The sequence below is a fragment of the Monodelphis domestica genome, chromosome 2 (genome assembly GCF_027887165.1).
Source record: "Monodelphis domestica isolate mMonDom1 chromosome 2, mMonDom1.pri, whole genome shotgun sequence".
In the NCBI taxonomy this organism is placed as follows: Eukaryota; Metazoa; Chordata; class Mammalia; order Didelphimorphia; family Didelphidae; genus Monodelphis; species Monodelphis domestica.
Window position 1 is genome coordinate 31,269,746 of NC_077228.1, and position 10,584 is coordinate 31,280,329.

A 10,584-nucleotide genomic window follows, 5' to 3' on the forward strand; every position below is an offset into this window, starting at 1 on the left:
CAATGCAGGATGCACCGAACTAGAAAGAATGAGTAAAAGTTGGGCTTGGTGGGGTACAGGGGTGGGGGCAGGCCAAGACCACCCCAAAGTTGTGACCTAGGGTGATTGGAAAGTTAGAAAGAAAGGAAAAGAGGACAGTTCTGTAATTGGAAGTGCCAGTGGGACACTTGCTTCAGTGTCCAAGAGGTAGTTGGAATTGCTAGACTGGAGCTCAGGAAAGAGGTTCAACTTGGAGTGTCACTAGAAATGTAGAGAGGATCCTTGGACCCACAGCATGATGAGGAAGGATGCCAGACTCCTGCACCTCCCCCTGCCTCACCTCACCCCAGGGGATTGATAAGGTCATCAGCATGAGGTCACCAGTAAGATGCCATTCTTCCCTCTAGGTTCTCCTACTCATCTGACCATTCCTCTTTGTACTCCCTTACTAGCACTGATGAAGACCTAGTAAAGGGAAACCAAGGAGGAAAGGGTAGTTGGCAGATATTGAGAAGGAGCCCTCAAAAAACATCTGATCTTAAATTACGATTTTGGACAGTATACTCCCCAAGATCACTTTCCAACCATTTGGTCCCATTCTTTAGACCCAGTCCCTCTGTGCATTCCACATCTGCCAGATTGTCCCCTTATGGAACCTGCATTGATCCATCAGCATCCCCAAGAGAGAATATAGAGATATTTTGTCAGGTGCTCTGCTCGAGCATTCATTCCCTATCTGACCACTCCATCTGGCATGACTTACTCTTAAGGAACCCTTTTCATGATGGGCTCCAGGATTGAGTCAGACTCACCAGCCAGCAGCCTAAAGACCTGACTGTCCATTCTGATTGCTCCATTCCCACAAGTCATAATTCTCCCACTGGCAATGACAGGGACTCCCTCCCTCACATCCCAACATCCTTTGGTGCTCATCTCCTATCTCTCTGCTTTCCTGGGATTTCACTTCCCTAGTTGCTGTGCCTAGGGTTACTCCAGGTCCTCTATCCTTAGAGGAGGAAGAAGAGAGCAAAAGCAAACCCCAGATGAGTTCTAGGAGACCAGAATAGAGGGAGGGATTTTTCTCAAGACAGTGGATGACCCAAGCCCTCTTTGTTCCCTTTCTTCTCCAGCTCACAGGTCAACATCTTTGGTCATTAGAGCCCATCTAGCTTTCATGTTTCCCTTTGAGACCTTTTTTTAATCCTTACTTTCTGTCCGAGAATCAATATAGTTCTGTATAAATGGAGATTTTGAACCTTAGACTTCATTCCCCAGAAGTCCTTGATATTTCCCAGAATTCCCTATAATCTCTCCTGTGTCTCCACGTGGCCGAGATCACATTATTGGTATTTGACTGGCAGTAACACCTCCCCCATCCTCTCTTCTTGCATGATGTAGCATCAGCAGTGATGGTGATTGGGGAAAATTTGAAAATGGCTAACCAGCCATGGACATGTGGTTTTTATTTTCTATCCTCTTTATTCCTGGATTTCTAATGATCCTTAATAAACCTCCATAAAATATATTTTTATTATTAGAGATTATCATTTAATTTTTACTATTCCCAGGCAGAAGACCAGGAAGAGGTAGGCAATTGAGATTAAGGGACTTGCCCAGGATCACATACCTAGGAAGTGTCTGAGACCAGATTGGGACCCAGATCCTCTTGACTCCAAGCCTGGCATTCAATCCACTGTGCCACTTAGCTGCCCCCTTAAGACTTTTTCTGATTCCTAGCCTAAGTGTTGTTAGTGTCAGGTCTCTCTGGCGGCACAATGCACACGCCCTTTGTCATGCTATTTTCCCTCCTTTGAATTTGTTACTGCACTTAATGCCTTCCCCTTGCAGGTGATGCCAAAGGGGACTTTCCATACCAGCTTAATTTGGTGTCAGTCATTAAGATTAATTCTCCTATGTATGTCTGTTTCAGGGAAAACACAGAGTGCTGCATTAAAGCCATCAGCATCTCCAAAGTTTTCCCCACGATCTCTTGGAGCCCAGGGGGAGAAAGCTGCCCATCTGAGACCTGTCTCCATCCCAGGAATTTCCAGCCTGACAGGTGAGTCTGAGAGAGCTGGCTCCAGTGGTCGGGGCATGGCTGAGGAGCTTTGGAAAGTGGGCCAAGAGTATGTGAATGGAATCTCAGTGGAACCTTAGAAAAATCAAATCAGAGGACCTGGCAGATCTCACCTTGGATCATTATTACCCTCCTCATAATGCCACACCACCCATAAGATGAGAGGCCCCTTTCCATATGGACCTTCTTAAGGATCCTCCAGAAGACGGCCCAGGTCCATGACTCAGAGAAAGACCTCTAGGGAGAGGGAACCCACTACTGCCAATACAGCTGATCTCAGTGTGGGATAGCTAAAGCATTAAGAAACGTTTCCTTTGAATCAAGTCCATATCTTTGCTTCCACTTCTATGCCTTGTCCCTAATTCTGTCCTCCAAAAAGCTATGTGATTCAGTGGAAAGAGCCACTGAAGGGGAGTTGGCTTCAAATTCTGCTTCTGTTCCTTAGTACCTTCGTGGTCTCAGGCAACCTCCCTGGGCCTCAGTTTCCTCACCTGTAAAATGAGGTGGTTGGTCTCAGCTGAAGGTACTTTCTTCCTCCTGGCTGCCCTCCTCAGGACATGCTCTAGCTAATCATTGCTCAGAATGGAACAGAATCCTCCAGAAAAAAGAACAGAGAAGGGGCTCTCCCTTCCCATGCCCTTAGGAAGGACCCAAGTGTAAGACTTGGCAATCACCCCATTGCCTCTGTGGGAGAACTCGTTTGCCCGGGCATTAATATGCTTTCTCTTCCCTGAATATATGAGCCCCTTGAAGGCAGGGGCTGTTTTTGGCTGGCAGACAGCTAGCACTTTTTAAGCTTTTATTCTGTGCCAAGCTTTGTGTTGAGTGATAGAAACACAAATATGAGCAGAAAGAACCAGGCCCTGCCCTCCAGGGACTTCCATTCTAATAGGAACCAAAGGGGGACCAGGGAGAGGCACAGCAGCCCAGGCTGCGGAGAGAGGAATGAAGCAGGGCCTGCTTGGGCCCAGCCCCAGAACAGAGACCCTGAATGCCCATGGGAGAAGGGGCCAGCCACCTGGCACAGGAGTGCTCCAGGGGGAGAAAGCCCTGGGCCTTCCTTTGTAGCACTGTGAGAACTTCCTAAATGCTTGTTGATGGACAGAGTCCCCCCGATAGAGACCTTAAAAGTCACTCAGTCCACCACCACCCCAGTGCAGAAATTGCATCTCCAACATCCCTGGTAGAGGGCTCATTCCTGATTCGGCTGGAGAGAGGTACAGCAGAGTGGCCTGGGTCAGCACCGTCCAGTTAAGCCACTCTGCAGGCGTCCCAGGCCTGAGGCTGGACTGTTTGGCCTACTCAAGCTATGGCTGGATTGTTGTGTTCAGGTGTAAGGACAGTGACGGGATGGACAGCCTCCAGAGGAGGGCAGCCAGGATGCCAAGGCAGAGCCTGGAGTCCATGTCCTGACCCTGTCTGCCTGCCGGGGAGGAGGTGGTGGGTTCCCCCAGCTCTGGGGGTCTTCAGGAAGGGCTGATGCTGCCCATGGTGGAGGATTTCATCTGCCCATTAATGCTGAATTAAGCATGTAGCTGAAAAAATGGAAACATCCAAGGAGGGTCACTGACTGTTGAGTGTGAGTGAGTGAGACATGTCAGCTCTAGGCTGACCCTCCCCCCAGGCTTCTGGGATTCCAAAGCCTAGACAGCCTCTTGAATACATTCTGGGTTGGGGGGCTCACTCCTTCCTGCGGCCACCTTCCCTATTTTGGGGGACCCTTCTTTTTGTTCCCCATTGGGCCCACAACCTAAGTATAATCCTTTCTGTCACCTGACAGCCCTCCCATCCTTTTTTCTGGGGGTCTCTGGCCTACATTTCCAGAGACAGGTTCTGGACATTTGCTCTCCCTCCCTTTTATACTGAAATCTGGAATGAAGTTGGACTCGTTTGAGAATCATTGGCCTCATGCCCAGCCTTTCAGCCTTCCAGGAAGCACAGGGGGGTCTTGTGCAATCTGGGCGGGCCCCCAGGAGGCAGGAGAGCAGAGGAAGGGGATTGTGTGGTCATGGGAGGACCAGGATGGTGGACATCCAGGAACTTGCTTGTGGCAGGTCAGCAGCTAAATCTTGCCAAGTAGGGGGGTCAGGCGTTGTGTAAGTAACACTGAGTCATAGGCCTGAGCCTTGGGAGCGCCCCAGAGGAGGCAGCAGATGGGGGGGGGGGGTGGTCAGGTATTCAGCACCTTTTATGAGCCGGGCGCTGGCCCCAGTGCTTGACAATTGTTATCTCATTTGGCCCTCACAGCAGCCCTGAGGCAGGTGCTGTTGTTATCCCTTTTTACAGATGAGGAAAATGGAGGCCAACCAGGGTTAAGTGCTTTGCCCTGGGCCCCACAGCCAGCCAAGGGCTGAGGTCATTTTGATCTCTGGCGCCCCCTAGTGGCTAGTACAGAGACCCAGCTGCATCTCTCCTGCCCTAGACGCTGTGGCCAAGGCAGCCTATCCTGGTGCTCCCTCGGGAGCTGATGAGGAGCGCCTTGCAGCTGCGCATCTCTCCTCCTCCTCCTCGGGCTTTAAGGAGGCATCTGGGAAACCTTAGCAGAACTATGGGGCAGCAGCCTCGGAGCTGACCAGCATCTTCCTAACTGAGGCTGCCAGCTGCCATTTCTGTTCTGAGGGGGATCTGGTGAACTTGCCCCTTCCTAGCTGTGGGGGAGGATTCTTCTCAGGAGGGCAACCTTTGCTCTCCCTTCACATTCTCGCGCCCCCCCTGCCTGTCCTAGCCAAGCCTCAGCCTTTCTCCAGTCCCCTCACGTGCCAGCAAGGCAGATCTACAGGCCTGTAGGACAGGGCGTTAGCCAGATGGGAAGGAAGGTCAGTCACTGTTGTCTCTACCAAACGGGCCTCTGGCTCTCCTCAAGGCTACGGGTGGCCCAGGATGAGGCCCTCTGAGCTAAAGAAGTCACTTCATGCAGAAACAGGAGCTGCCGTTCATTGTCACCCTCTCCCTGCCCTAAGCGGAGCACCTGGGTCAGCCTTCCTGACCAAATGGCCTTTCAGGTCTCTTCGCTTTGCAGTGAAGTCTAGAGCAGATGCAATGAAAGGCAGCTAGTAGCCCGGTAAATGGAGCCTAGAATCAAGAAGACCTCATTTAAATCCGGCCTCAGACACTTCCTAGCTAACTGTATGACCCTGGACAAGGCACGTCACCCTGTTGACCTCAGATTCTCATCTGTCCAATGAGCTGGAGAAGGAAATGGCAAACCTCTCCAGTGTCTTTGCCAAGAAAACCTCAAATGAGGTCCCAAAGGGCTGGCCACGACCGAAGAACTGAACAGCAACTCCCCTACAGCCAGTTTTGCCGAGTGCTGTTGATAATGAAGTGCCTTGTTTCCACAGATCTCCTGGATTTGTTTCAAAGGATGGGCCGGGGGCCCGAAGGAAAACTGTCCTACCAGGATCTTCAGCACCTGCTTGGCCCTGCCATCCCGTCTGCCCAGAGCCTGGCAGAGTTGGATATGGACAGAGACGGGAGCTACTCCTTCCCAGAACTGAGACTGGCTTTAGGCATTGAGCATATGGAACAGAATTAGTATTGGAAACCCAGCACAGGCCTCCTGCTAGCCAGCCGTCGCCTGACAAGTGAGCCCTCCCTCAGTCCAGCAATCCCCACGTCTTCAAAGCTGCGTAGCACCCCCCCCCCAGCACCTTTTTAACTCATTTGGAGAATCTATATAACGGCTATTTTTTTAAAGAGGAGAATATTTCCTTCTGGTCAGATGCTCAGCAGGAGCTAGGTGCTTTCAGGGCACCCACAAGAATGTCGCTTTTAAAACTACCGCCAGTCCAGGGAGCCCTCCTTCCTCTCTAGTCCCTCTTGAGGGGACAACCATGTCTTTAAACTGAGAAATATGTACATAGAGAGAGGAACCCCTATTTTCTATTTTACATAAATTTGCCTTAAATTAGCTGCACTTTATAGAAACCCAGAAAAATCTTGTCTTTTCTGTCCGAGAGGCCTTTTCCAAGCATTTGTCAGTAGTTGACATTGAGCAGGGAATTGTATGCATTGGAGGGATGGGAGAAAATGGTTTAGAATCAGCCATTCATGTCCCGACCCTTCCCAATGACCCAGGAAGGAGGAAGGGGGGTAAGGAAGCTGCTGAATCCCCCAGGTTTTCTCCCTAAGCAATCACCCTGCCCCCTCACCCAGGTCTGACCAGCAGGGTCAGAAAAGGCCCCTGGGCCCCCTCCCAGCCTTGTTGGATGCTTTCAGGTTGATGAGCTTAGCTAAAGTGATTGCAGGAAAGGATGGTGTGGATTCTCTTCCTCTTCCTGAGATGTTGCCTTCCTCTCCCAGCCCTGCCTGCCCCCTCCCAAACCTGTGGCTAGGCCAGATCCTCTCCTCCAGCGGATGGGCTGGACACAGGCTGGTCTCAGCCTGCTCACCTGGACCTTTTCGCTGCTGCCAGCTGGTCTCAGAGCCTCCTTCTGGGAGGTTTCTGTGGGCAGCAAGTTCAAAAAGGGAAATGTCAGAAGTGTCTGATGAGACAGGAGAGCAGGAATGCCCTTGAATCTTAGCAAGTGCAATATCATTTCTTCCCCAGCCCCTCTCAGTGGGGCAGGTGACACGTGTCCAGCGCTGGTAGGAATATTCTCTTGACCTGCCCATCTGCCATCCCCAAAAGTGGCCTCTGGATCCCAGAGGAGGAAGCGTCCTTGCTCATCACTGGCGCCCTTATTTGGGGGCGCTGTTCTAGTTTGCAGGCCACGACTCTGAAACTTGGTGTTGAGCCCTTTGCAGCCTTGCAGTAAAGCCTTGTACCTACGCGGACATCTGCTGTTCCTTTGGCATGATCCTGGACTTAGCTGGTTAACAATAACCTTCTGTAGGCATGTGAAGCTCAACCACGGATGAGCAGGCTGAAGCCCTTCTCTGCCAGGGTGAGTCACATCTGGCTGCCGGCTCCTTTCCCTGCATCCCCCTCTGGCCATTGCTATTGCCCAAGAGGAGTACTTGATCTGCTCTGAAGTCTTGGAACCCCATTTCAAAGTAGCCTGAACCCCCTTGGGTGCCCGAGACGCCCTGTCCTGGCCATGCCTGTGACCCCATTTTATATGTCCCTATCAGTTCTCTAACAACCAAATAAAATTCTAGCAATAAATTGATCACTCCACGAGCTGTACATATTGTACCATAGATCTTGTGTCTATACCTGTGAGTTTATTTTTGTTTTGTTCTGAGTTTTTTTGAAAACTTAATTTCTATGAAACATTTAAGAGCACAATGTTAGCTGCCCTTTTTCGTTTCATAGCAGTTGTTCACGGGTCAGGGGAGAACCCTTGCTTAGCTCTTAGTTAAAAAGCCAGGCCAGGCCAGGCCAGTCAGAGAGTGAATCTACCTTTGCCAGCCAAGCCCAAGCAGGGAGGTCCCAAGGTTGAGTCACCGGCCTCAGCCAAGACGGTGGCTTCCAGCCTCCTGAAGTGCCCCTTCGGCAGAACGTAGACTAGCAGCACTTCCTACCAAGCTTCCCTCAGCACCGCAGTTACCACACCTCTTCCAGGCCCCACCCCACCCCCAAGTGATGGCTTCTTCACGAGGTGAGGCTGGCTGCACTTTGACCCCGGACCAGAGAGGCTTCCCAGCTCCTTACATTTGACCTTCTCTCCCCACTTTGGCTTAACAGCTCATGCCACTTCTCACCTCCAGACTCTTAACTGGCCAATGGTTTTTCTTGCTTTCAGTTCCCTGATTCTTGGGGCAGGGTTTGGTCAAGAACTAGGCATGGAAAGTGAGGCAGGTCAAGCTTGAGAATGAGGGAGCCTGGGGCTTCTTGGCCATAACCTGGGCGGGGGTGGGGGCAGGGGTCCCCTGCTTCATTGGCTACAGTCCAAAACCAGTGTTCCTGCATGCTGCCAAGGACCGAGGCAGGGGTTGTCCCCCACCCTATCTCCCTCCCTCTGTCTCTTCCTCCTATACCCCTACCTTGGGCCTGCTTTCCTATTAGAGCCAGGTCACCCTGGGGGCCGGAGAGGAGCCTTGCACTACCTTGTTAACCAGTTCTCATTTAAATAAAAGGCATTTCCTTTTTTCTTCTGACTATCTGTGATTAAAGCTCTTTGATGAAGGAGCCAGTTGGTTGTGCATCAAAGGAGAAAAGGCCACCTGGAGGATGGACTTGTGGAGACTGGGGGGGTGGAATGGGGGGGGGGGAGCAGTAATACCAGAGGAATTGGGACCATTTGACCTACTCAAGGGAAGATTAAGGCCAAGCCATGACCAGGCCCGAGAATGGTTCGTGTTTCTCCCACCTGGGAAGAATTCCAAAGTGTGTGCTTCAAGGAATCCCCTCTTCCTACAGGCAGCACAGACTCGGGAAATGAGCAGGGTCGGGATTGGAATCCAGGTCCTTTGATTCCCAAGCCCCATGCTCTTTTTCCACACGAACAATGAGTTGGGGGCTTTTCCCTCAAGTGCAGCTGGCAGGATTTAAGCAAAGTTCCGTCACCATAGAGATTTGTGAGACGCGGGCACAATGAGGAAGTCGGCAGGGCATCTAGCAGTCGAACCCCACAGAGCAGGACACTTTCTAGCCCCCTGCACAAAACCTGTTTCTTCCTTTGCAATATGGTAAAGAGCTTTGATTCAGAGATTGTGTTAAAGTTTGTCATCCTCTGATCATTATGATTAGAGCCCAAGCCTGTCAGCCTGGGCTTCCCCCTGAGAGAACCAGGACCTGGGCAGTGGTGACCCTGGGGGTGAGGCTCTTGGGGGGAAGAAGGGACCCCAGAGTAGATGGACTCTGGTGCTGCTGGTCACTAAGGCGGATCACGAGAGGACTTGGAGCAGCTGGAGGCCAGCGGGTCACACGGCACCACGGGGGAGATCAGGTCACCCAAGTACCTCATTTTATAGACTGGGAGATGAGCGTTGAAGGGAAGGAGGCTTGCCTTGTCACCGTGGTATGAAATACCCATGGCTGCCCTTCTCTGGACTAAGGATGCAGCCTCCCATGTCAGGACTGTGACGGGTTAAATGGTTATCAGGTCCACAGCCCCAAGTTCAACTGGTTTTGGTAGCTGCCTCCATCCTCAAAACCAAAATGGGGTTTTTTCATTTTTTATTAAAAAGTTTAATATCAGACTTGTTGGCTAATGGTGCTTTGGGTGGGGATAGGGTGTTTGTTCCCGTAAGGCAATTAAGAAAGAAGCCACACATTTTAAGAAAAAAAGATTATTGCATGGATTTGAATCCAGAGCAAACCCCCGACCATTGGGGGTTCCTGACCCCACAGCCCTCCCCATGCCTCCATCAGACCAGGGGCAAGCTACAGCTCATAAGCCAGGCTCTTGGGGTTGAAGTGATAGTCCCCATGGGCCAGAGCTGGCAGAGAATGAAACTGGGTGCTCCTCTCAGGGTAGATGGTGAAAGGGTAGGAGGCGGAGTGGTTCGCCATGGGCGGCAGGTTGCACAGCGAAGGGGCATAGGGCACCTCTTGGAAGGTGGGATTGCGTGGCCCTGGGGCTGAATAACAGGCCAGAGGTGGTGCGGAGGCCGAGGACAGGATGGGTCTGGCTGGGATGGCTTTGCTCTTTCCTTCGTGGACGCCTATCAGGGGTTTGGAGACCTCTGGCTTCGGGATGACCATGGGCAGTTCCACTTTGATCCCAGTGTTCATGCCATACTGCCGACGCTTGTTGATCCAGTAGAGGAGGGGGCTGTAGGTGAAGGTGGCCGCCTGCATGACTTCCACCCACTCCTGGGCCTGCTCTTCCCTTCGAACCTTCTTCCTCCAGTGGAGAAAGACCATGCAGCCACCAGTAACCACAGAGCATAGCCCCAAGGCACCAAAGTACAGTGGGAGCCAGACTCCAGGAAGAAAAAGGGAACTAGCATTAATTGGTGACCAGAGAGGGGAGCACTGCACCCACTGCACCACCAGCATGCCTTCCTCCTCCTTCCTGGTGAGCTCCCTCGGGCCTCCCGGGAGGCTGGAAGACTTATAAAAGGGCCTGCTCTCTAGCAGTGCAGAGTTCCCACTCGAGGAGAGACCAATTGACCTTGCCACTTGGGGAACTGCCAGCAAAAGATGGGGGCAGGGGAAGGGGTCTTCCCACCTCTACTCCCGCCTGTTGGTCTTCTACTCCAGCCACACATTAAGACTGTCCCTGCCACTCTCTTTCCCCAGCTGGGGAAGGAGAGAAGAGCCACCTACCACCAGGGATGCTCAGCCGGTCCCCTCGGGGATCCATGAGGACAGGGGGCTGGGTGCTGCTGGGTGAGGCGTGCATCAACAGGCTCTCAGAGGGAAGGCCCTCCTTCCCAGCCCTCCTCCAACTAATGCTAGGTCAGAACCCCCAGGCGTTATTATTCCTCCAGGTTGCCAGGTTCCAGAACCATAACATTCTAGAGGCTGGGGGGTCACTTGGGTGAAACACCCCCACGCCCTCCAGGGCATGAAAGAGGGGCACAAAAAAGAAAGGGTTGCCCTCCCTTGAGGTCTGGGGCTCCCTGGGGGGGTCCTGTGACATAATTTGATCCAGGAGGCCACTGGGAGAAGGGAAGGGTCTTACCTCACCTCCATT

The 10,584-nt window shown here is 52.1% G+C and overlaps 2 protein-coding genes across 8 annotated transcripts in view; one reads left to right on the forward strand and one right to left on the reverse strand.

The window, feature by feature from the left end:
• Positions 1 to 8,091, forward strand: part of EFCAB14 (EF-hand calcium binding domain 14) — a 33,706-nt gene extending 25,615 nt beyond the window's left edge. For all 7 annotated transcript variants that reach the window (XM_007480214.3, XM_056815189.1, XM_001375126.5 and 4 more), the window contains 2 exons: positions 1,910 to 2,038; positions 5,398 to 8,091. In XM_007480214.3, coding sequence (XP_007480276.2) covers positions 1,910 to 2,038; positions 5,398 to 5,591 — 323 coding nt within the window. In that variant the 3' untranslated portion in view covers positions 5,592 to 8,091. The remainder of the gene's footprint in view (positions 1 to 1,909; positions 2,039 to 5,397) is intronic.
• A 1,125-nt stretch (positions 8,092 to 9,216) lies between these two features.
• Positions 9,217 to 10,372, reverse strand: TEX38 (testis expressed 38). Its single transcript, XM_007480219.2, has 2 exons — positions 10,215 to 10,372; positions 9,217 to 9,868 (listed from the first exon to the last, which is right to left on the reverse strand). The coding sequence occupies exons 1-2, from the start codon at positions 10,288 to 10,290 to the stop codon at positions 9,327 to 9,329; spliced, it is 618 nt and encodes a 205-aa protein (XP_007480281.1). The 5' UTR covers positions 10,291 to 10,372; the 3' UTR covers positions 9,217 to 9,326.
• Between the last annotated feature and the right edge of the window lie 212 nt (positions 10,373 to 10,584).